This window comes from Nomascus leucogenys, chromosome 22a (assembly GCF_006542625.1).
Source record: "Nomascus leucogenys isolate Asia chromosome 22a, Asia_NLE_v1, whole genome shotgun sequence".
NCBI classification, from domain to species: domain Eukaryota; kingdom Metazoa; phylum Chordata; class Mammalia; order Primates; family Hylobatidae; genus Nomascus; species Nomascus leucogenys.
The window spans coordinates 124,420,759-124,447,775 of record NC_044402.1 but is presented as its reverse complement, the minus strand read 5'-3'; the positions used below and the strand labels follow the sequence as shown (position 1 = coordinate 124,447,775).

Here is a 27,017-nt window from a genome sequence, read left to right as displayed (position 1 = left end):
GTTTCTTCTAGGAACTCTCAGAGAGAATGGGTTGCTTGCCTTTCTCCTGGCTTCCGGTGGTTTAAGGGCAGTCTTTGGTGCACCTTTGCTTCAGTTGTACTACCCCAATCGCTGCCTTCACCTTCACATGGTGGTGTGTGTGTGTGTGTGTGTGTGTGTGTGTGTGTGTGTGTGTCTAGGCCCAAATTTCCCTTTTTTATGAGTCCACCAGTGACAATGAACTAGGGGCCCACCCTACTCTAGTATGACCTCATCTTAACTAGTTACATCTGCAATGTCTATTTCTTCTTTTTCTTTCTTTTTTTTTTTGAAATGGAGTTTCACTCTTGTTGCCCAGGCTGGAGTGCAGTGGCACAATCTTGCTCCATGCAACCTCCGCCTCCTGAGTTCAAGTGATTCTCCTGTCTCAGCCTCCTGAGTAGGTGAGATTACAGGTGTCTGCCACCACACCCAGCTAATTTTTGTATTTTTAGTAGAGATGGGGCTGTACCATGTTGGCCAGGCTGGTCTCAATCTCCTGACCTCAGGTGATCTGCCCACCTTAGCCTCCCAAAGTGCTAGGATTATAAGCATGAGCCACTGCACCCAGCTGCAACATCTATGTCCAAATAACGTTGAATTCTGAAGTACTAGGGGGTTAGGACTGTAACATATGAATTTAGGGGACACAATTCAATTCATAGCAAGTGAATTATTCTGTCCTTTCAGTGTAACTACCTGTCTATCCTTCCTTCCTTCTTTTCTTCCATTAAATTTTACTGTGCCATACAGGTGGATGGATAACAGACAGACAATTTTATGAGGAATTGTCTTTATAGAGAGAATGTTCACATTTCACATAAGTGGCTACTTAATAATTCATAGCAGTTAACCTTTTATTCTGCAGGTTACTTGTAGCTGGCATAGACTTAATACATGCCAACAGTTTGTTTCTGTGTCATTCCATTTTTTCCCCTTATTGTTGTTCATCTTATCCTGTTCTTCCTAGCTCTGTTCTGCTCCCTCAGATCCACGTAATTTGCCTTTCCCTGAACATTTCACAGTAGCTAGTTCTGCCACCAGATGGTGTGCAAGGATTAGGAAAATAATTGAAATATGTTGGTCAATGTCTTTTCAACATTTTACTTCAGGAAAAAGGCTGACATGACAGGCCTACCTGAGATTCTGAGATTGGCAGCAGGCCAAAAATGACATTCTGAGATTGTGTAGATTTAAATGTTTTATGTAAATTTTCCTCTCATTTATCATAGAAACCTGAGCTGGCAATCTTGAGGGGAAAAAAACCTATGACATTTGATGTATATATGTAAATGAGAGGCTTTGACCTCAGAATAGATTTGACAGTAATATTAGGCTGAGATATGGAAGCAAGGTTCTTGGGTCAGAGGACCACTTCCTCAAATAGGTAGTCTCAGAAGCCACAGAAAGGAGAAATCTCTTGAGCCAAGCAAAGCTGTAGAGTGTTAGTGCGATGAGGGACTCCAGGCATCATCTGATTCAGCAGCCTCAAATGAGGCCTGCAGCCAAACAGAGCTTGCAGACCACATCCACACACAGTGTGCTTTGTTTAGCTTGAACAAGGTTTTATTATTTTATTTTATTTATTTTTTTTGAGACGGAGTTTCACTCTTTGGCCCAGGCTGGAGTGAAGAGGTGCGATCTCGGCTCACTGCAACCCCTGCTCCCTGGGTTCAAGTGATTCTTCTGCCTCAGCCTCCCGGGTAGTTGAGATTGTAGGCACCTGCCTATAACCATGGCTGGCTAATTTTTGTATTTTTAGTAGAAACGGGATTTTGCCGTGTTGCCCAGGCTGGTCTCAAACTCTTGACCTCAGGTGATCCACCTGCCTCAGCCTCCCAAAGTGCTGGGATTACAGGCGTGAGCTGTGTCCAGCCTGAACAAGGTTTTATTATGACTAATTGACAACGTTAAGACAACCCCAATATTTCACCTAACCATCCAGATTTTAGGCTTTTGGGAAAAAATTCTGAAGACTTAGCAATAGTGATTGACGTTTTTCTTGGCCACACTTGACTATGGCAGAGTTGTGGCTGCGGCTTTCGTTGGAGCATGTGATTCATAGTTGCTGCTCTCTCCTCCACCCCCTATTGTATGATGCTGATCTTTACCCTTATTTAATATGTTACCTGCCTCTGCCCAGCCTGTGAAAGGCATTTGGATATGTGACTTGGCTCTCCTATTTCTTGGATGAAGATATGAGGTCTGGAGAGAGAGACGAGGGAAGTTGGTTCAGGCCACACCTGCCTTCTGATCCCCACTAACTGTTGCTATGTCTGTGAGTAGAAACTGGTGGGAAAAGAGTGAAAGTGATTCACCTTAGAGGAGTGATGCAGTACAATTAAGGAATCAGCAGGGAAGGTGAAAACTCAAAATTCAAAATTCTGCTGCTGCCACTCAATTATAGAAAAAGACGTTAGAGAGGGCCAGGTGCCATGGCTCATGCCTATAATCCCAGCACTTTGGGAGGCCGAGGTGGGTGGATCACCTGAGGTCAGGAGTTCAAGATCAGTCTGGTCAACGTGGTGAAGCCCAGTCTCTACTAAAACTACAAAAATTAGCCAGGCGCAGTGGTGGGCACCTGTAATCCCAGCTGCCTGGGAGGCTGAGGCGGGAGAATAGCTTGAACCTAGGACATGGAGGATGCAGTGAGCTGAGATTGCGCCACTGCACTCTAGCCTAGGTGACAAGAATGAAATTCCATCTCAAGAAAAAAAAAGGGATGCTAGAAGAATACACACCCTTAAGTGAGAAAATGGGGAACCCTGAAGTAAACACCTTACAGGAAACTTGAATAAATACATGATCAGAAGACCATTGGTCAGTGGTCAAGAGAAAGAAAGGAACTCCAGATTACTCATCTCTAAGTATATCCCTGCTGTTTCTGGGATAAACTTATTATTTACATAATAATAATGGAAAGGTGATTGATGAGACCAGGCGATTAAGGAGACAAGGTAAGTAAGTCAGCTAGACAGGAAATAGTTTGTTGTTTCCCAAGAATGTCCTTCTGGGTACCTGTGAAATGGCTGTCAGAGGCTCTTTCCATCAGAACATGGAAACCGTTAGTGAAATAAATAATGGGGTAGTAATGGGATGATTCTGAATGGGGAAGCAGAGATTGTTTTTGCCTGCCTTGATGAAGGTAAATGGGAGTATAAATATGAGGGGCTGACCCCTGGATAATTTATTTTATATTAATTAATTTTTTTTGAGATGGAGTCTCTCTGTGTTGCCCAGGCTGGAGTGCAATGATGCGATCTTGGCTCACTGCATCCTCCACCTCCTGGGTTCAAGCGATTCTCCTGCCTCAGCCTCCCAAGTAGCTGGGATTACAGATGCCTGCCACTATGTCTGGCTAATTTTTGTATTTTTAGTAGAGAAGGGCTTTCACCATGTTGGCCAGGCTGGTCTCGATCTCCTGACCTCAGGTGATCTGCCCACCTCGGCCACCCAAAGTGCTGGGATTACAGGCGTGAGCCACTGTGACCGGCCTGGGTAATTTATTAATGATTACAGACATTTACTGAATGCTCATTCTTTGCTGGACTCTACACTATAGAGGTTGACATATGTAATACCATTTTGTTCTCCCAACATCACTGAGGTCCTTACCATTGTTTTTCCTATTTTGTTGATAAGGAGACTAGAAAGATCAGGTAACTTTTTCACATCGACTTAGCTCATAATTGACAGAGCCAGGATTTAAATACAAGCTCTCAAGCTACTGATTACCAACGTTTTCCACTTAACAACCAAGCTATTCCATTGCCTCCTGGCACCCTCTGCCTGGCCTAGTGATAAATGCCCAGCGGGCCCTGGACGAAATCCGGAACAGTGATTGAGTTACACCGTTTTGGCTGGATGGCATGCAACAAGCTTGAAAAAGCTAACATTTAGATTTGTGGAATGTAACAAATTTGTTTCAAAGGGTCGCTAAATTAGGCAGATGTCAGTGAATCTTCATCCTAAGAACATGTGTAAAAAGTGTGTGAGAAACTTCCATCTGGCAAACCTTATTTCTACCCAGAGCATGCTGGTAAAATCTATACTAAGGATACATCACAAAAGGCTTCAGCAGATGGCCTTTTTAAATTTTTTAAATTTTTTTTTTAATTTTTGAGACGGAGTTTCTCTCTTGTTGCCCAGGCTGGAGTGCATTGCTGCAATCTCGGTTCATCACAACCTCCACCTCCTGGGTTCAAACAATTCTCCTGCCTCAGCCTCCTGAGTAGCTGGGATTACAGGCATGTGCCACCACGCCTGGCTAATTTTTATTTTTACTAGAGATGGGGTTTCTTCATATTGGTCAGCCTGGTCTTGAACTCCTGACCTCAGGTGATCCGCCCACCTTGGAAGTGTTGGGATTACGGGCCTGAGCCACTGCGCCCGGCCTGCAGATGGCCTTTTTAGGGAGAAGGCAACTTGGCTTTTGGAAGAGGGAACTGGATTTGGCTGGAGTCCTTTGAGAAGGTGAATATGCCATGCTGCTGAAGAAACAGTGAACGTCCCTCCTTTCCACTTTCAGAAAGCCCCTCTGATGGGGGTTCAGACGCAAGGGAGAGGGACTGAGAGGCAGTAGCCTTGGAAAGATAGTCTTGTGGCTTTCAGAGTGTGCTTAGAGGAAGGACATTAGGATAATTGTTTTAAGGGCTCATCCCAACATTCAAAGGTAAACCATGAAGCCCTGGAGGAATGAGTGCTCAGAGGAGTCGTGTGTAACATTTTTATAATTGATCTCGCAGAAAGAAGAGGGCAGCTGGGTCTCTCGGTTTGCAGATGCTATTAGATGCTTCTGACCAGAGAACTGTTAAACCTGTCAGGATAAGCTGCCAGAAGATGTGGCAAACACAAATGCTAGTTGAGTTTATTGTATCTGGAGAAAAGTAACTCAAGTTGTAAGTTGCTGATACCCAGTAAAACCCTGGGCTTTTTAAAGGAAGGCTTTCTCAAGAAAACCATAGGAGGGGCTGACTCCTGGATAATTTATTTTATTTTATATTTTATTTATTTTTGTTTTTTTGACACAGAGTCTCTCTGCATCACCCAGACTGGAGTGCAGTGGTGCAAGAGTGTTAGTGTCATAGGGGTTAGTTATAGGCGTTAGTGTTCTCTAACCCCTATAGAAAAGCCAAAGCAATTCTCCACCCAGAATATTAATAGAGGGCTAGTTGCTATTTGTCCAAATTTAACAGTTCCACCAATATGTGAGTCCCCATTCTGAGCAAGAAATGGAGTTAGACATGATTCAGGAAGAAAAATGCAAAGTGATAAGGGAATTAAGAAACCTATGGTAGGAAAAAAAAACTGAAGAGGTGAAACCTCTTTAATCCAAAGGTGATACCTGAGGATCATATGTAGTAACTTACTAAAACACAAAGGATAAACACAAAACCAGCAAAAACTATCAATCCTTTCTCTTTAAAAATTGTAGGCTGGGCACAGTGGCTCACGCCTGTAATACCAGCACTTTGGGAGGCCAAGGCGGGAGGATCACCTGAGGTCAGGAGTTCGAGATGAGCCTGGCCAACATGGTGAAACACCGTCTCAAAAAAAAAAAAAATGTATTAGGTGGTGGTGGGAAAAGGGGAGATGTTGGTCAAAGGGTACGAAGTTTTAGTTAGATTGAATAGGTTCTGGGGATTTAATATACATCTTGGTGACTATATTAATAATAATGTATTATATACTTGAGCATGCTGCACAGATCATCCCATCACCTAGGTATTAAGCCCAGCATCCATTACTATTCTTCCTGATGCTCTCCCTCCCCCCACCCTCCACTCCCCATTGTTCCCCCTCCATGTGTCCATGTATTCTCATCATTCAGCTCCCACTTCAAGTGAGAACATGCAATACTTGGTTTTTTGTTTCTGCATTCATTTGCTGAGCATAATGGCTTCCAGCTCCATCTGTGTCCCTGCAAATGACATAATCTTATTCCTTTTTATGGCTGCATAGTATTCCATGTTGTGTATGTACCACATTTTCTTAGTCCAGTCTATCATTGATGGGCATTTAGGTTGATTCCATGTCTTTGCTATTGTGAATGGTGCTGCAATGAATGTACACAGACATATATCCTTATAATAGAATGATTTATATTCCTTTGGGTATATACCCAGTAATGGAGTTGCTCGGTCAAATGGTATTTCTGCCTGTAGGTCTTTGAGGGATTGCAACACTGTCTTCCACAATGTTTGAACTAATTTACACTCCCACCAACAGTGTAAAAGCATTCCTTTTTCTTCACAACCTCATCAGCATCTGTTAGTTTTTGACTTTTTAGTAATGGCCATTCTGACTGGTGTGAGATGGTATCTCATTGTGGTTTTGATTTGCTTTTCTCTAATGATTAGTGATGCTGAGCTTTTTTTCCCATGTTTGTTGGCTACATGTATGTCTTCTTTTGACAAGTGTCTGTTCATGTCCTTTGCCCACTTTTTAATGGGTTTGTTTGTTTTTATTTTTTCTAAATTTGTTCAAGTTCCTTGTAGATGCTGGATATTAGACCTTTGTCAGATGACTAGATTGCAGAAATTTTCTCTCATTCTGTAGGATGTCTGTCTACTCTGATGACAGTTTCTTTTGCTCTGCAGAAACTTTAGTTTAAGTAGATCCCATTTGTCAATTTTTGCTTTTGTTGCAATTGCTTTTGGCATTTTTGTCATGAAATCTGCTCATGACTATGTCCTGAATGGTATTGCCTAGCTTTTCTTCTGTGGTTTCTATAGTTTTGGTTTTACATTTAAGTATTTAATCCATCTTGAGTTGATTTTTTATATGGTATAAGGAAGGAGCCCAGTTTCAATCTTCTGCATATGGCTAGTCAGTTCTCCCAGCACCATTTATCAAATAGGGAATCCTTTTAATAAATGGCTATTTTTATTTATTTAATAAAATAAGCAAAAAAATTGCTTATTTTTGTCAGGTTTGTTGAAGATCAGATGGTTGTAGGTGTGCAGTCTTATTTCCGAGTTTTCTATTCTGTTCCATGGTCAACATGTCTGTTCTTGTACCAGTACCATGCTGTTTTGGTTACTATAGCCTTGTAGCATAGTTTGAAGTAGTATAGTAGTCTCAAAGTAGTAGCCTTGTAGTATAGTTTGGGTAGCGTATGCCTCCAGCTTTGTTCTTTTTGCTTAGGATTGTCTTGGCTATTCAGGCTCTTTTCTGGTTCCATATGAATTTTAAAATAGTTTTTTCTAATTCTGTGAATAATGTCAATGGTAGTTTAGCGGGAATAGCATTGAATCTGTATATTGCTTTGTGCAATATGGTCGTTTTCAGATATTGATTCTTTCTGTCCATGAGAATGGAATGTTTTACCATTTGTTTGTGTCATCTCTGATTTGTTTGAGCAGTGGTTTTTGTTAGCTTATTCCTAGGTATTTTATTCCTTTTGTGGCAATTGTGAATGGGAATTGGTTCATGATTTGGCCCTTGGCCTGCCTGTTGTTGGTGTGTAAGAATGCTAGTGATTTTTGCACATTCATTTTGTATCCTGAGACTTTGCTGAAGTTGCTTATTAGCTTAAGATGCTTTTGGACTGAGATGATAAGATTTTCTAGATATAGGATCATGTTATCTGCAAACAAAGATAGTTTGACCTCCTCTCTTCCTATCTAAATACTTTTATTTCTTTCTCTTGCTTGATTGCCCTGGCCAGAACTTCCAATACTATGTGGAATAAGAGTAGTGAGAGAGGGCATCCGTATCTTGTGCTGGTTTTCAAGAGGAATGCTTCCAGCTTTTGCCCATTCAGTATGATATTGGCTGTGGTTTTGTCACAAATGGCTCTTATTATTTTGAGGTATGTTCCTTCAATATCTCGTTTATTGAGAGTTTTTAACATGAAGGGATGTTGAATTTTATCGAAGGGCTTTTCTGCATCTAATGAGATGATCATGTGGTTTTTGCCTTCATTTCTGTTTATGTGATGAATCACATTTATTGATCTGTGTATGTTGAACCAACCTTGCATCCTGGGGATGAAGCCAACTTGATCATGGTGGATAAGCTTTTTGATGTGCTGCTGGATTTGGTTTGCCAGTATTTTGTTAAGGATTTTTGCATTGATGTTCATCAAGGATATTGTCCTGATGTTTTTGTTGTTGTTGTTGTTGTTGTTGTTGTTGTATCTCTGCCAGGTTTTGATATCAGGATGATGCTGGCCTCATGAATGAGTTAGGGAGAAGTCCCTCCTTTTCAATGTTTTGGAATGTTTTCAGTAGGAATGGTCCCAGCTCTTCTTTGTACCTCTGGTAGAATTCAGCTGTGACTCCATCTGATCCTGGGCTTTTCTTGGTAGGCTGTTTGTTACTGTCTCAACTTCACAATAAGTTATTCATTTATTGTTCTGTTCAGGGATCCAATTTCTTTCTTGTTCAATCTTGGGAGGGTATATGTGTCCAGGAATTTATCCATCTTTTCTAGCTTTTCTAGTTTATGTGTATACTAGAAAATCTAGAAAAGATGGATAAATATCTTTTCTAGATCCATCTTTTCTAGATTTTCTAGTTTATGTGTATAGAGGTGTTTTTGTATTCTCTGATGGTTAGTTGTATTTCTGTGGGGTCAGTGATGATATCCCTCTTATCATTTCTGATTGTGATTATTTGAATCTTGAAAGTAGATCTTAAAAGTCACAACACACACACACAGATTTTTAACTATGTGAGGTGATGGATATGCTAATTAGCTTGATTGTGGTAATCACTTTATAACGTATATGTATAAAAATCACATTTTATACCATAAATATATACTATCTTTCAGGACATATATTAAAGTGTATTCCTCCACCTACAGGCCAGTAGACTAATGACATCCTTATTCTATGAACCTGCACAGGTTGAAAAAAAACTACATTAGGTAAAATCAAATGATTGCTAGGCGCAGTGGCTCACGCCTGTAATCTCAGCACTTTGGGAGGCTGAGGCAGGTGAATCACTTGAGGTCAGGAGTTTGAGACCAGCCTGGCTAACACGGCAAAACCCCATCTCTGCTAAAAATACAAAAAAATTAGCCAGGCATGGTGGCAGGTGCCTGTAATCCCAGCTACTCAGGAGGCTGAGGTAGGAGAATTGCTTGAACCCGGGAAGCAGAGGTTAAAGTGAGCTGAGATCATGCCACTGCACTCCAGCCTGGGCGACAGAGCAAGACTCTGTCTCAAAAAAAAAAAAAAAAAAGACTGGAGGCAATTTCTTTTCTTTGTATTTTTAGTCTTTGCATGTGTCAAAATGTCATGTCTCTTGATAATTTGGCTGGATGTAGACATCTTGTCTTTCATCATCTAGTATTGCAGGTTCTGGTTTCTGATCCATTGCATGTAAACTGTTTTCCTGGAATCTCAGGCTACTCTCTTTGTCATGGTTCTTTTGAAGTTTGTTGATGTGCTTCTAAAATTCATTGTGCTGCACACTTGATGAGCTTTTTAAAATCTGAAGTCTCATCTCCTTAGTTCTTGAAAAAGTTTTGAATTCTTTCTTTGATATTTTCTTCCTCTCCATTATCTCTGCTTCATCTTTCTTGATATCATTACATCTTCTTGTTTGATTGCATTTGATTGCTTTTTTTTTTTTTAAGATAGAGTCTTGTACTATCACCCAGGCTGGAGTGGAGTGGCATGATCTTGGCTCACTGCAACCTCTGCCTCCCGGGCTTAAGCGATCCTCCTACCTCAGCCTCCTGAGTAGCTGGGACCATAGGCATGTGCCACCATGCCTAGCTTTTTTTTTGGGGGGGGGGACAGGTTTTTGTCATGTTGACCCAGGCTGGCCTTGAACTCCTGGTCTCAAGTGATCCACCCACCTTGGCCTCCCAAAGTGCCAGGATTGTAGGCATGAGTCACCACACCCAGCACCCTCTCTATAGTTTTATATTTTCTATTAATTTCCCATCTATTAAAAATTATTTTTGAAGGATGGAATCTCACTGTATTTTCCAGGCTGGCCTTGAACTCCTGGGCTCAAGTGATCCTCCTGCTTCAGCCTCTGGAGTAGCTGGGACTACAAGCATTCCACTGTGCCCAGCTTACATCAATTTTTTTTTGGGGGGGGTCCAGTTTATTGGAGATTCCTTTGACTTTATTTTGGTTATCATAGTTTTTAACTTTTAAGAACTTTTTCTTAGCTCTTTTTTAAAAAGGAAACTCTGTATTTGTTTCATTGACATAAGAACTTCATCTTTCAACCACCTCTGAGTATAGTGTATGTGTGTATAGCAATTTGTTCAGCTCTGTGATTTGTTACTGTATCCGGTGGTTGGTTTTTTTTCTATTTGTTCTTTTCTGTCTCTTTCTTGTCAAAGGCTATTTTCAAATGCCTGGGACTCTTTTCCTCTACTCATTTTTAGAAGCAGGGTGCTTAAATGCTGACAGGCAGTTCTGAGGGCATAGACAGGTTGACTGGAGGCTTCACTGTTAGTACCTAAAGGTCTTTTCTCTATCATTTAGTGTCTTCAGGGAAGAATCATTCAGTCTCCTGAATTAAGAGATGGGTTTTTCTGTACAACAAAGGCTAGAGATGGCTTTTCAGGCTCTGAATTAGGTTTAGGATCCAGGAGGGTTGCAGGCTTCTGTAAATATCTCTCTTTTTTTTTTTTTTTTTTTTTTTTGAGACAGGGTCTTGCTCTGTCGCCCAGGCTGCAGTGCAGTGGCGCAATCTTGGCTCACTGCAACCTCTGCCTCCCAGGTTCAAGCAATTCTCCTGCCTCAGCCTCCCAATCCCCAGCTGGGATTACAGGCATGCACCACCACGCCCAGCTAATTTTTGTATTTTTAGTGGAGTCAGGGTGTCACCATGTTGGCCAGACTGGTCTTGAATTCCTGACCTCAGGTGATCTGCCCGCCTCGATCTCCCAAAGTGCTGGGATTACAGGTGTGAGCCACTGCACCCGGCCAAATATCTGTTCTTAAGGGCGAAGATGATGTAAGTCCTCTGAGTGGTGGTGTAAGCCTTAAGTATATAAGAACTGTGGCAGTCCAGCCTGGCGCAGTGGCTCATGCCTGTAATCCCAGCACTTTGGGAGGCCCAGGTGGGTGGACCACTTGAGGTCAGGAGTTCGAGACCAGCCTGGCCAACATGGTGAAACCCTGTCTCTGTTAAAAATACAAAAATGAGCCAGGCATGATGGCACATGTCTATAATCCCAGCTACTCAGGAGGCTGAGGCACAGCATGAGGATCACTTGAACCCGGGCGAGCCGAGATTATACCACTGCGCTCCAGCCTGGGCGACAGAGTGAGACTCCATCCCGAAAAAAAGAACTATAGCATTTACATTGGAGCTTCTCAGATCAGGTAATACCCTGCTTTGTGTGAACAGTGTCAGCAGCCCCTGCTTGGAAGGTTACTGACTCTGGGGGCTGGAGCAAGCTGTTCTAAGAGGTTCTCCAACTCCATGGAGTTCCTAAATTTCTGTACCCTTGGATAAAGCAATTGGAAACTTATTGTATGGTGTAGTTTGTGTTTGTGTGTGTTGCATATGCATGTGCATTTTCACTTAGCTGTAGTCTCTAGAAATCTGCATGTGGCACATGTCAGTTTACTCGATAGGGAGACTTTCAGCCGTTCTCCCTGCTTTTAGAACTCTGCCTTATCCCTTGTCTTCTAGGGACATGGTGCCCCCAAGTGTTGCTCTCAGGCGTTCTCTGGGGAGCCATATCTGGTTTCTCTTTGGAATTCACCCTTTCAGTGACAACTTCCCCTATTTTGCTAAATCTTTCTTCTCATTTCTGTCTCTGTCTTCCAAAGTTTGGTTGAAGATTTCTGTCAACCTTCTTAGCTCAGGAACACCTTTCTCTCTTAAATGAAGACATATGGCTTTGCACACTCTGAAGGGTTAAGACCCAGGAGTGTTGCAGATGTCTACAAATATTTCTTCTTGTCTTCGTCCGTTCTTGCATTGCTGTAAAGAAATACCCGAGACTGGGTAATTTATAAAGAAAACAGGTTTAATTGGCCCACGGTTCTGAAGGCTGTACAGAAAGCATAGTGGCTTCTGCTTCTGGGGAGGCCTCAGGAAACTTACAATCATGGTTGAAGGTGAAGGGGAAGCAGCACCTCACATGGCTGGAGCAGCAAGAAAAGAGAGGGGGGATTTGCCACATACTTTTAAACAACCAGATCTCACAATAACTCACTCAATGACTCTCATGAGAACAACATCAAGGAGATGGTGCTAACCCATTCATGAGAACTCCAGACCCTCATGATCCAGTCACCTCCCACTAGGCCCCATCTCCAACACTAGGGATTACAATTCGACATGAGTTTAGTGGGGACACAGATCCAAACCATATCACTTCTTTTTTTTTTTTTTTTTTTTTTTTTTTTGGACAGGGTCTCACTTTGCCACCCAGGCTGGAGGGCAGTGGCATGATCTCAGCTCACTGCAGCCTCCACCTCCTGGGTTCAAGTGATCCTCCTGCCTTAGTCCCCCAAGTAGTTGGGATGACAAGTGTGCACCACCATGCCTGGCTAATTTTTGTATCTTTTGTAGAGATTATGGGGTTTTACCATGTTGCCCAGGCTGGTTTTGAACTCTTGAGCTCAAGCAATCTGCTCACCTTGGCCTCCCAAAGCGCTAGGATTACAGGTGTGAGCCACCACGGCTGGCTTTCTTCTTTTTTTTTTTTTTAATTTAATAACTTTTTTTGTAGAGACACAAGGTCTCACTATGTTGCCCAGTCTAGTCTTGAATTCCTGGCCTCAAGCAATCTTCCTGTCTCAGCTTCCCAAAGTACCAGGGTTACATGCAGGAGTCACCATCCCTGGATTGTTTTATTATGTTGATTACGATCTACTAAGTTTGTTTTATAACCCACTGGATCGCACCTGTTGTAAAAACAATGCTCTAGTTAATGTGAATGAAACCTAAACTGTAGGTTTGCACTTTCTTGCCCTTTCACTTTCTTCAGTTTATTGCCAGAATGAAATGACATTGCTTTGAAATTAGAGAAAAATAGTTATTAGGGCTCCTCCATCTTAACAAGGCAACAATGTTCATTTTTTAATGATCCTTACCTATGATTGTTTTTGCTATGTATATGTAATTGTCATCTTAGTTGTATAGCTAGGAGATACTTTGGTTACACAGTTCGTACATTTCTTAAGACTTAATTTTTTTAGAGCAGTGTTAAGTTCACAACAAAATTGAGTGGAAGGTATGAGATATCTCATATATCTCCTGCCCCAACACATGTGGAGTCTCTCTCATTATCAACGTCCCCTAACAGAGTGGTACACCTGCTGCAACTGATGAGCCTACACTGACTCCTCTCTGTAATTAATTTATTTTTTGTTTTGTAGTTTCAACTATATTTTAGATTCAGGGAGTACAGGTGTGAGTTTGTTACATGTACAGTTCATTGTTAGTGTTGGACATTCTATCAGTTTGGACAAATTTATAATGATACGGATCCACCATTATAGTATTATACTATTTGCACTCCCCTAAAATCCTCTGTCCTCCACCTATTCATCCCTCCCCAACACACTGCCACAGCCACTGGCAGCCACACAGCCTGCAGTTCTTTTTGCCATTACTACAGGGTCACCTGAGTAGTGTGCCATCTCTTTGAGCTAAAGTGTTATTTATTGAAAGGACTTTGGCATTTACTTAATATTAGAACTTCAGATAGAATGTTGACTGATTTTTATTGAACTCACTGATATTCTTTTTATCAAGCATTTTTTTCTAATTATAGAATCATACATACGAATTTTGGAAAATCCAGACAAGTACAAAGGAGAAAATAACATTTATAATTCCACTGTTGTAAGATAACCACTACAACAATTTAGTGTATTTCTTTCATGTAATCTTTTTTTGCAAGAATAGTTTTACATTTTTGCTATACTACACACACAATATAATCTTCTTATTTTTATTTTTTTTTTGAGATGGAGTTTCGATCTTATTGCCCAGGCTGGAGTGCAATGGTGTGATCTTGGCTCACTGCAGCCTCCACCTCCCGGGTTCAAGCAATTCTCCTGTCTCAGCCTCCCGAGTGGCTGGGATTACAGACGTCTGCCACCACGCCCAGCTAATTTTTTGTATTTTTAGTAGAGATGGAGTTTTGCCATGTTGGCCAGGCTGGTCTTGAACTCCTGACCTTAGGTGATCTGCCCACCTCGGCCTCCCAAAGTGCTGGCATTACAGGCGTGAGCCACTGCACCCGGCCATCTTTTTTAAACAACATTGTATCATAAGCATTCTTATTTCGTTGAAATTATTTAATGAATATCATTTAAACTCTATTATTGGATATTTAGGCATTGTTAGTTTTATTGTTTTTGTATGCTAATATAAAGAACTGTAGTAAACATCTAATGCCTCAATATTTGTCTGCATTTTAGGGCACATTCTTAAGAAATATTTTATCTATTTTTTAATTATTATTATTATTTTTTGGTAGAGATACAGTCTCCCTATGTTGCCCAAGCTGGTCTTGAACTCCTGGGCTCAAGTGATCTTCCCACCTCGGCCTCACAAAGTGTTGCGATTACAAGCCTGAGCCACCGCACCTGGTCAAGGACAGATTTTAAAAGCAGAATTACTGAAACCAAAGATATGGGCACTTGTAGGAGTCTTGACACTTACTACTGAGTCACTTTTCAGGAGAGTTGGAGGTCTGGGGAGTGGTTGTTTTTTAAAGATGAGAGAGACTTGGGTTATTCAGCATTTGCAGGCGAGGAGCCCCAGAAGAGGGGGCACAGCCTGGCAGTGTGGGAGTGACGATGCCGTGCTCTCAAAGAGGTAGGCCAGGGTTGAAAGCCAGGACGTGAGAAGCGTTGTTGCTCTCTGATGCAGGAAGAAAATACATTGTGTTGGGGGATAGGTGTGACAAGTCTGTGCACACAGGTATGCAGGTGTGGGAGGAGCCAAGGGAGTCCTCAGCACGGCTTTTATCCTCTCCTCAGAGTCAGGGAGTGAGGATGGAGACTGGGAGTATGGGGGCATGGTGGTGATATGAAATGACCCACGCGGGGGATCAAAGGGAAAGATGCTTGGAAATCCTTTGCATTGAGAGGTACGTGGAGGGTCTCCAAGTGCTACTGGAGATTCAGCCGAGCTTGGTCATCAGACCTTAACGGTGGCACCAATTTGCAAAGCCCTCTTTGATTTTTCTCAGGGGTGCCTGGAGACCTTCATCTAAAAGCAAAGATGAGAGTGGATGGGCTGATCGGGTTTGGGAATTTGCAGAGTGGCTGTAGAGGTGGGAAAAAGGGCTGAGGAAGTAAGGATCACAGCAGTGGCGTTAAGTGATGTGTCATCATCTGGGCCACCGGAGGAGGGCCTGTCAGGTTGATTGAACCTGTGTTAGAGCACAGATTGCTGTAAATAAGGTGGTAATAGCCCCTAAACATACTGTAACAGGCTTCACAACCGTGGGCCAATCACAGCCTGAGTATTTGTCTGAGCAGCTCAGTTCCTGAGATATGAGCTAGTCCGGAAAGGCTGGTGTTTGGAATGTGACAATGCTGGGGACAGGGAAGGGTCCTGGATGTCTCTCTTCTTGGAAGCTGGCTGTGGGTCCATTTCATGGATCCAGGTCAAGAGCAGGAAGATGTGAACCAAAGCTGCTACTGGAAGCCTTCAGGGTTCCTCTTCACCTAGAAGGAAGATGCCGACACTGGCCAGGGCGCAGACTCAGCAGACTGGTGCTGCTCGGCTTTGTGCTGCCCTCAGAGGACTAACAGTGTCCCCAGAACATGCTTCAGAAAGAGATTAGAAAACGCCCAGAGAAGTTTGTGTTCTGAGTCTAAATAAGAATTTGGGACTGTGCCCAATTAGATCAAGGATTGCTCTAGTAGGCACTCTGAGGACAAAGAAAGCTGGAATCACCTGATGTCTTTGGGTTTGAAGGATAATCTGTTAACAAGTGAGACCTCTCAAAATGGCGGCTGACAGAAGTTGCCCCTTTGGAGGTGGGGAAGGAGGTCTTGGTGGAACCAGGTGCCCACCTGGTGCCAAGCATTTGGGCCAAGTGTAAGAAGTCACCACGCCTCATTGGATGTTACAGCTGTTGCCGAAGTTGGTGTCTCTTGGGAGAGTCCCTCCATTGTTCCTTTTGTCCCAACAATATTATTGAAGGGAATGCTAGAGTGTTGTTTTCTGAAGTCAGATGAACTTGTTTATGACATCAACTTGCATTTAAGTTGGCTCTTGGCAAATATTGAAAAAGTCTTCCCATGCCTTTTTTTTCTACTCTCAAGCGAATACTAATCAAAAATGGTATTTTTTTAATTAACCTCTTGAAGAGTATTATTCAAATGTGCCCTGAATGACTAAACTGATAAATTGGATAAAATTAATTGCTGGAGGTGATGAACTCTTGTGAATCATTACAATTCATTCTGCCAGTTTGTTCCAGCTACCTCATTAAATCTGGAGAGGTGACAGACATGACAATACAAGCCCAGTTCTCAAGCAGAGCAGAACGTGAGGGGGCTAAATCTTCCAACACTGCCTCATGCAATGCAATTATTGGATAAGCTTGAATCTATTTGTTGCTGTTTTTGAGTTTGGAATGCATATTTGCATTTCATATGGGCTTAATGGATGTATTCTTTTCCTGATCATCTTTTCTCCTTGAATTTGTTGTTAGAATGAAACATTGCTCTTTGTTTGTTGTTCTGCATTGTTGATTCTTGTTTAAGAAGGCAGGCACCTGATCCTGAGATAAGTTTGCCCTACAGACCAACTAGAAAAGCATCCACTATTAATCCCAGCAATAGTTACGCCTCTCAATAGAACTTCCAACGTTGATCTAGGTGCCCTCGATTAAAAGTAACGTTTAGTCTATGGAGAATTCCCAGAGGATGCCCAACAATGATTATGAGATCTGAAAATGGAACCAATAAAGAGAAGACATAAAACTGGGTTTATTTTGTCTGGAAGGAAAAGGCTAAAAGAAGACTTAAAGGCAGCCAGGCACAGTGGCTCACACCTGTAATCCTAGCACTTTTGGGAGGCTGAGGTGGGCCAATCACGTGAGGTCAGGAGTTCAAGACCAGCCTGGCCAACATAGTGAAACCCCGTCTCTACTAAAAATACAAAAATTAGCCGGGTGTGGTGATGGACACCTGTAATCCCAGCTACTCTGGGGGGCTGAGGCAGGAGAATCACTTGAGCCTAGGAAGCGGAGGTTGCAGTGAGCCAAGATCATGCTACTACCCTTCAGCCTGGGTGGCAGAGTGAGACTCTGTCTCAAAAAAAAAAAAAAAGCCTTAAAGGCTGTCTCCAAATCAGTGAAGTTAGTTATTCTTCCAAAGATACTTGATACATTCTCTTTTTATATAATCTATGGATAAAATCAGGGAAAACTGGTTCAAATTATAACAAGAGATTTAGGTTAGATGGAGGAAGAAAAATTTCTAGCAGGAAATGCAAGAGAACACCAGGCAAATGTGTGGACTTCATTTTCCCAGTAAAAATGGAACTGTTCACTAGGCATTGGATTGAATAATCTTACGCACCGTGATGATGCAATGCTGAGCCTTATTCTTTGTGATCCTATAACCATTCTATTTTATGTTCGTAGAGTGTCAGTCACTTTTATGATCTCTTCTTGGAAGCAAAAATACCCTTCTCAATACAATTCTCAGAAGGTAGTGTTGATTATTGAATTTGATTATTATTATTATTTAGTATTATTTTAAATAGATATGGGGTCTTGCTATGTTTCCCAGGCTACTCTCAAACTCCTGGGCTCAAGCAATCCTCCTTCCTCAGCCTTCCAAAGTGCCAGGATTACAGGCGTGAGCCACCACACCTGGCCAAGATTATTGAATTGTTTATACCTGTGTTATAGTGAAACAGATACTAAAAAAAAAAAAAAAATGCTATGTTAAAATTCCAGAAAGAAGGTGATTTTTTTTAAAGCTGCTGATGAGGAGGGTTCTTAAATTGATTTCTCATCACCTGTGATGTCTTCGGCCTCGTATCATTATTATAACGGATGTTTCTTTTCTAAGAAGATTACCTATTCACTATTCACAATAGAAAGTGAATAGAAAGACATGGAATCAACCTCCATGCCCATCAATGGTGGAATGGATAAAGAAAACATGGTAATATACATATATACCATGGAATACTACACAGCATAAAAAAGAACAAAATATGTCCTCTGCAGCAACATGGATGCAGCTGGAGGCCGTTATCCTAAGGGAATTAACACAGGAACAGAAAATAAAATATTGCATGTTCTCACAAGAGGGGGCTAAACACTAGATACTTATGAACATAAAGATGGCATCAATACACACTGGGGACTACTGGAAGGGGAAGAAAGGGAGTGGGGCAAGGGCTGAGAAACTAACTTAAGTACTATACTCAGTGCCTGATTGACAGGTTCAGTTGTACCTGAAACCTCAGCATCATGCAATATACCCATGTAACAAAAGCACACATATACTCCCTGCATCTAACACAGAAATTGAAATTATTAAAAAAGTAATTTGTAGTTACTAGAAAAACAAAAAAGATGAACTATTAAGAACCTCAAGCTGGGCATGGTGGTTCATGCCTGTAATCACAACACTCTGTGAGATGGAGGTGGGAGGATCGCTTGAGCCCAGGAGTTCGAGACCAGTCTGGGCAACATAGGGAGACCTTGTTTCTAAAACAAAATTTAAAAAGTGTTAGCTGGGCATGGTGGCACACACCTGAAGTCCCAGAACTTTGGGAGGCCAAGGCGGGGGGAATCACTTGAGCCTGGGAGGTTGAGGCTGCAGTGAGCTATGATTATGCCACTGCCCTCCAAAAGAAGACCTCATATCCTGTAGGCTTGAGTTTGAGACCAGTCTGGGTAACATAGGGAGGCCTCGTCTCTACGAAAACAGACACACACACACACACACATGCACACACACACACACACACACACACATACTATATATATATATAAGCCAACCACAGGTGCACACCTGTGGTTCCAGCTACTGGGGAGGCTGAGGTGGGAAGATCGCCTGAGTCTGGGAGGTTGAAGCTGCAGTGAGCCACTGCACTCCAATTTGAAGACCTCAGATTCTGTAGGCTGGGGCCAGGGGGTGGTGGTGGGGCAGCTGGGGGAGGTGGTTAGGGGAAGATCTGAGTAAAAAGCATGGTTTCATTTGACCCCCAGATATCGCCACCTAGTGGGTTGTAATGATTTATGTCGTGGCATTTAGGCCTCAGCCTTTTCAATAGAGTTGAATCTTTTTTTTTTTTTTTTGAGATGGAGTTTCACTCTTGTTGCCCAGGCTGGAGTGCAATGGTGTGATCTTGGCTCACTGCAACCTCTGCCTCCTGGATTCAAGCGATTCTCCTGCCTCAGCCTCCCGAGTGGCTGGGACTACAAGCATGTGCCACCACACCTGGCTAATTTTGTATTTTTAGTAGAGACGGGATTTCTCCATATTGGTCAGGCTGGTCTTGAACTCCTGACCTCAGGTGATCCACCCACCTCGGCCTCCCAAAGTGCTGGGATTACAGGCATGAGCCACTGCACCTGGCTTAAAGTTGAATCTTTTATCTGTAAAACGTTTTCTTAGAATCTAATAATTTTTTGTTCCCAGTATATATAATTTCCTTTATGACACAACTGAAACAATGCACTTTATTTTTTAAAAAACAAAACAAAACTGTTAACAAAATAAATTATGATTCTAAACCTGATCTTCTGATACCGTGGATTGAGAAAACTTAATTCTCATACAATAAATACTAGGCCATCTGACAATTCCCAAAAATTAAATATACCATACCTTCAAGGTTTGTAAAAATTTCTTTTTAAAAAAAATTCTAACAGAACCTTAAAAATTTAGAGATGGGGTCTCACTATGTTGCCCAGGCTCGTCTCAAATCCTTGGGCTCAAGTGATTATCCCGCCTTGGCCTCCCAAAGTGCTGGGATTACAGGTGTGAGCCACCAAGTACTGTACCTTCCAAGGTTTTGAAGTAAATTTCCAGATGTTCTAATGTCTTCTGCTTATTTAAACCTTTTAAAATTCATTACCATCATTTCAAATACACATTTCAGAACTTATGTGAAAATAAAATCAGGTTGTTTCCTAGTGTAGCCAATATACTGTCTAGATTGTTAAGAGTCTATGGTGAAGCCAAAGACAATTGTAACTTGAGATGGTTGATTCTAAAGCTCTCAGCCAAGTAACGTGCAAAATGGAGAAAAGAGCTTACATTTAAGACTGGATGTCATGGCTTATGCTGGCAATCCCAGCATTTTGGGAGGCTTTGAGGTAGGCGGATCACCCGAGACCAGGAGTTCTAGACCAGCCTGTCCAACATGGTGAAACCCTGTCTTTACTAAAAACACAAAAAAATTAGCTGAGCATGGTGGCGTGCATGTGTAATCTCAGCTACTTGGAAGGCTGAAGCATGAAAATCGTTTGAACCTGGGAGGGGGAGGTTGCAGTGAGCCGAGATCATGCCACTACACTCCAGCCTCGGTGAGAAAGCAAGACTCTGTCTCCAAAAACAAAAACAAACAAAAAAAGCTTACGTTTAAGACAGCTTCTTACTTTCTCTTTCCCCTTGCTTCAGCCTCACTTCCTTTCCTTCTCCCCTTTATTTCTATATTATCATTATGTTTCTATAGTTAAATATGGTGCCGGAATAAAACTTTTAAAGTAAATCCTTCTGTTGTTCTTAACACTTTTTTTTTTGTCTTGTAAAGGAAGAAATTAATGTTTTAAAAACAGAAGTACTACTACTTTCTTGATGTATTTTTCCCTATGTGTGTTTATAACACTTAAAAAGAATTAAAATAAAGCCAGGTGTGGTGGCTCATGCCTGTAATCCCAGCACTTTAGGAGGCTGAGATGGGGCGATTACCTGAGGTCAGGAGTTCGAGACCAGCCTGGCCAACATGGTGAAACCCCATCTCTACTAAAAATATAAGAATTAGCCGGGCATGGAAGTGGGCACCTGTAATTCTAGCTACTTGGGAGGCTGTTGCAGGAGAATCGCTTGAACCCAGGAGGTGGAGGTTGCAGTGAGCTGAGACCACACCACTGTACTCCAGCCTGGGCAGCAGAGCGAGACTCCTTCTCAAAAAAAAAAAAAAAAAAAAAAGAAAGAATTAAAATAAAAAACTTACTTTTCTCCTATAATAAAACTCAGCTATGTTTGTGATATACACATTTCTTTTTTCTCTGATGGGTTAAATATAATTTGTCAGATGAGATAGTTTTCATGCTGGTAAGTATTTTTTCATCTGTTCAGAATTATCCTTCTATGTAAATCCATCATTGAATTTCAGTGTCTTTGCAGAACGGCAGAATGACTTGGCTGATCGGGTTCTATTTTTCGTGTCCTTTGTTTGTTCTAGATACATTTCATATTGCTCTTCAGTCGACAAGGGAAATTACGGCTACAGAAATGGTACATCACTCTCCCTGACAAAGAGAGGAAAAAGATCACCCGGGAAGTTGTTCAGATTATTCTCTCCCGTGGTCACAGGACAAGCAGTTTTGTTGACTGGAAGGAGCTAAAACTTGTTTATAAAAGGTGTGAGTAACTTTTTGAGAGCTCAATTTCTCAGTCTTGCTTTGGTTTGTTTTAATCCTGAACATTTTAGATTGCTATACCAATTCCATCATTTACTGAAATCTTTGAAGGCTGGGGCTCAGATATTTCTACCAATAGACTAACTAGAAAAGAACTCTCATTTTATTGAAAGAAATTCTAGGTGCCAGGATGGATTCTAGGTAAATAAACTACACCTTGATAGTGCACGCATGCGTTCAAGAAAAGTGGTATGAACACCTGTTGCATTCCTGGCATTGTTCTTTTCTAATTTGTTGGAGGCAGAATCTTGCTCTGTCACCCAGGCTGGAGCGCAATGGCATGATCTTGGCTCACTGCAACTTCCACCTCCTGGGTTCAAGCGATTCTCTTGCCTCAACCTCCTGAGTAGCTGGGATTGCAGGCATCTACCACTATGCCTGACTAATTTTTATATTTTAAGAGAGATGGGGTTTCACCATGTTGGCCAGGCTGGTCTCAAACTCCTGTGCTCAGGTGATCCACCTGCCTCGGCTCCCAAAGTGCTGGGATTACAGGCGTGAGCCATCACGTCTGGCCATTCCTGGCATTGTTCTAATGGCTGTGATACATCATTGAACAAGACAGATGACATTCCTGCTCTCATGTAGTATACATATTTATTAAGTAACCAAATACAATATTTCCACTTAGTAACAAGTGCTTTGGAAAAAATGGAGGTTAGTATGACAGAGAGATGGGGATGTGTTCAGTGGGGCAGCTCTTATTATGCCTGTTACTTGAATTTGTAGTGAGTACATTGAGGACACGAAGAGTTTAAGTAGTCAGTTCCCAGTCACAGTAATTGAGTGTTAATTGGTAGAGCCAGGATTCAAATCTAGATCTTTTTGGCTTTAAAGCCCATATATTGTTTTTACCATACCTGCTTGCCATGGCAAGACCATACTAGAAAGGACCCTCAATTTATAAATGAGATAACTAAGCCTGAGAGGTAACATAATTTTGCCCTTGGAGACCCAGGTAATCGATGCCTAAGCCAGGAACAGAACACAGCTGACTTGACCCTGCATCCAACACCCTACTGCAACTTCCGGAAGGAGTTATGCTCCTTAGATATGCTCTTGCAAAGGGTGTTTATAATGCTCGTTGGGAAACACGGAGGTAACGTTCACAGATTGATATTCAATGGAGTAAATTACCAGCAAGTGCCTGCAAAGCTCCTTCTGCTGGGCCCAAGGTTGGAGTTTGACAAATTGAGGAGGGAGGCTCACACAGAATGACTGAAGCCCATTGTGAAGTGGGAGAGTGGGGAGCGTGGGCTCCTGACAGCAGTGGTCAGGGCTTTCTATTTTACAAAAAACAATTGACAAGCTGGAGAGGGGTGTGAACACACCCTGATTACCAGGGGCGAAAGGATACTGTTCTCCTGATAATAGCTCTTCAAGGTAAAATTTTGTTGAGAGCCTTTCATGCGTAATTAACGGAAGTAATCCAACCCCCACAGAATTTTCATATATTCTGATTTATATTTCAGGAGGCTATTGGGGGTGATGAATAATGATTTCATTCTTGGGTGAGGAGAGGCTCGGCGAGGGAGGAGGCGACTTTGCATATTCACGGGAAAAACTGTTTCCAGGTTGCTTAATGTATTGTCATATTTTGCTTTTGTTATCTTTCATTTCAAGGTATGCTAGTTTATATTTTTGCTGTGCAATAGAAAATCAGGACAATGAGCTCTTGACGCTAGAGATTGTGCATCGTTACGTGGAGCTGCTGGACAAATATTTTGGAAATGTAAGTGTTGTCCTTGTCGGTTAGGATTAGCTACAGTCCCCATCTCAGCTCTTACTTCAGTTCTATCTCTAGTCACATCCCTTCTCTCTGTCACATCTAAAATATGAATTGAACTTGAACCGAAGATCACCTTAGCCCCCCTAAGATTAGAATACAAGACTTTTCTCCCAACCTGTAATTCTTAGTAAATGAAAGACCCCAAGCTTTCTTTTTTTCTTTTTCAATACAGACAGGGTCCCGCTCTGTTGCCCAGGTTGGTCTTGAACTCTTGGCCTCAAGCAATTTTCCCACCTCAGCTTCCCGAAGAGCTTGGATTATAGGCATGAGCTACCACGCCCGGCCACCCAAACCTTTCAAGAAGTGGATGTGTCTTTATCTTCATACCACAAATACACCAGAGACCTTATTTCAGTGAACCAGAATTTAACTGTGAAGCATTTCTTGATATTCTGTTCTTTATTCTTCATTGGCTTTGTCGTCTCTTCTGTTTTGACTTTTTATCCTTTCTCTGGCTTTTTTTCTAAGCTGTAAGTATTCTTAATTATTTATGCATAAGAAAAATAGCAACAAACAAAAAACCCAAATCCTTTTCCTTCACATTGCTGTTCAATAATCTTTTCGCATTTTCTGCCAAGTGATATACTATACTAGGTGCTCCAGTCCTCAGAACTCTTTCACTTGGCAGTGCTTACAGCATGGATCCATCTTTACTCTGCAAGGAAATCAGCAAGTTACCATTGAACCCTCCTGCGGGTTGACACCAGCGATTCCTCTTGAGTCTTCACCTGCTTTCACCTGCTTCTCGCTGCAGCGCTGGACCCTTGCTCACCATGACGCTTTCTTTAAATTCGCCCTTTTTGATTTTGCCATGACATTGATTTCTGCTGACTCTTGTCCTGTTATTTCTGAAGGCACCTCCTTGGTTTCTTCCACTCAGCTCCCTTCCTCCGCCCATCCCTAAATGCCCTCATCTCTTCCTAACTCTGTGTGTACTGACTCTCTGTCCTGGAAATCCCTTACTAAGCGACTTTCCTTCCCCTTGTTGGTGACAGTCTTCCCTGGGCTTCTCATGGTCCAGAACCAAACTCATCTACTGAAAATCTGTTCCGTCTCGTGATTGGAATTTGTCATGTTCCAGGATCCTTCAGTGCAAAAGGACGCTGCTTCTTTTGTCTTTTTCTATGCTTTACCAGAATCTGCCTCTGTCTATTCAAATTGGGCTGACATTCATTTCCTTCTTTCCACTCTCACTAATATAGGTTCACTTGGGATTTCAATTTTGCTTTTCTCTTAAACATCCTACCTGGCTTTTTATGCCTCTGAGCTTTTCTCTGTTCGCCCTCTTGCCTTATTAGTTACCATCTTCCTTAAAAAACCCAGATATAGGTGTGGCATTCCTTCACAGCCACTTTCCATCATGTACAATAAATAAAATCAAACCCCCTAGCCTGTTGTTTAACCTTTCAAAGCATGGATCCCTGACCACTCCTCCATCCTTGTTGCACTTCCCTTATTTATTTATTTATTTATTTATTGAGACGGAGTTTTGCTCTTGTTGCCCAGGCTGGAGTGCAATGGCATGATCTCTGCTCACTGCAACCTCTGCTTCCCAAGTTCAAGCGATCCTCCTGCCTCAGCCTCCTGAGTAGCTAGGATTACAGGCCCCCCCCACCATGCCCAGCTCATTTTTATATTTTTATTAGAGATGGGGTTTCACCATGTTGGCCAGGCTAGTCTTGAACTCCTGACCTCGGGTGATCTGCCTGCCTTGGCTTCCCGATGTGCTGGGATTACAGGAGTGAGCCACCACCTCTAGCCTACATTTCCCTTTTTATATACCTGACAGTTCTCCAGCAATGAGGAATGAACTTGGAGTGTCCCTAACTGGCACCCGATTTGCTTGACCACCAAATTGCAATTCTCTTGAGACCATGCTTTGTGACTCATTTTATCCCCCCACCGCTTAACTTGTAACAGCTGTGGGCCAGATTTGATAGCAAATGTTCCAAAACATTTAATCCAGTTAACAGTCTCAAGAAATAAATCACTGGATTTGGAAACTGTTTTCTTCTCATAATACCCTCTTCCCTCTTCCTTACTCACTGAAGATTTTTGTCAAGTGTTAGGATAATTTACTTCCAGAAGAGTTTTTTTGTTATTCTCTTTAATGAATGAGCAGTATTTGTAATATTGAACAAATTTTATCAGATTTGTTGCAACACTTTTCATAAGGATGAACACTGGAAAGATTTCTAAAAGAATTTTTCCTCCCTCCCTTTTTTCCCCCTTGTAAATGATATTGTAAGAACTCAAATGTTGCTTCAGGGATTTCAGGTTGTTGGTCAGTATATAACGGTAATAAGACAACTAGACCATCTTTTCTTTCTCGTCTTGGTATACCAAGTTTATTTTCATTTTTTAAAGGAGAAATTTGCAAATGTATAATAACATGTTTTCAAACATATTATTTAATTTAATACTATTATTCAAATGAATTCTCACATTTTTGTACTTTCCTTTGAAATAAACTACAGACTTGGCCTTTTGCAAGAGCCTGAAGAAGTTTCCCTGAGGTCTGGGCATTCCCATAACCTGCCTTCTCTTTCTCATTTCCAAACTCTGGCTTGACCTGTTGCATTTTCCTAGATTAAACCAACTGTGATAATGTGAATTGGGGCTGAATTTTGATCTCAATCTATCTGACCAAATTTCAGCCAGATATCTCAGGGCATTCTGCTTCTCAAGAGAACTTGAGTGACCTTCACCAATGCTAAACCCACTTAAAGTACAAGGAGAGTCAGAATGAATTCCCATTTCTCTAACAATAATTTCCCATTCTATTTTGGTATACTTTTGGAAGCTCTGTCTTTGTCATGTACCAAAATTTAATTTATTAAAAAATTCAATGAATCTTTCATTAAGCTAAGAGCAGCTAAGAGCAATTCAAGGCCATATGCCCAGTAGAAGTTCAGTTCTTGTTAATTAACAGTGATGAGCAAAGACTTCCAGTACTGATTCTCAGTGACATAATTTTAGCAGTAAAATATTTCTCTTTGGTTTTCTTTTCCTCCCATATTAATACTAAAGCTTTCCTTGAATTCTGCCCTTATATAATGTTATCTAGGGGAAAACTTGGTATTGAGCTTCTCTTATAACACTGGAAAATATTATCTGCTGAAGACAGATGGATCAAAATCTCTGGCTACTAATTTAAGTTGTGTATTTTTTTAGCACTTTTCAATTCCAAGGAGATTTACAAGGATTAGCTAGTTAATCTTCCAATCTTCAGTAAGTAGCATTAACCCCAATTTATAGAGGCTCAGAGGAAATGCCTCAAAGTCTCATGCCAGATAAGAGTCTGAGGATTTAGATACCTGCCATATTTCTGCATTACAGACTATAGTGTGAATTTTTACTGGTGCCTCAGTGTGTGAGGATGTTGATGTCCCAGAGAGCTTTTGGACTTGATGTAGGGAGTTTTTTGTTTGTTTTTTGCTCTCAGGGGAAGAGCACTATGAGTCCCCAGATGCTGGTGTAGGCTCACTCACTCACCAATTCAAGGATTTGGGGCCTGTCATGTATCTCTGTTTTGCAGATGAGAAAAATGACCCTCAAAAAGGTTAAGAGAAGTGTTTACTTTGCTGACCTTATAGGGCTGCTGGGAGGGGCAAAGAGATGGTGTGATAGCAAT

General features: G+C 41.7%; 1 protein-coding gene across 2 annotated transcripts in view; it reads left to right on the top strand.

Annotated features, from left to right (window-relative positions):
- The window catches only part of AP1S3 (adaptor related protein complex 1 subunit sigma 3), an 85,802-nt gene that overhangs the window by 37,727 nt on the left and 21,058 nt on the right, over nt 1-27,017 (top strand). For both annotated transcript variants that reach the window (XM_030802927.1, XM_030802928.1), the window contains exons 2-3: nt 21,357-21,535; nt 23,218-23,326. In XM_030802927.1, the coding sequence (XP_030658787.1) occupies nt 21,357-21,535; nt 23,218-23,326 (288 nt within the window). The remainder of the gene's footprint in view (nt 1-21,356; nt 21,536-23,217; nt 23,327-27,017) is intronic.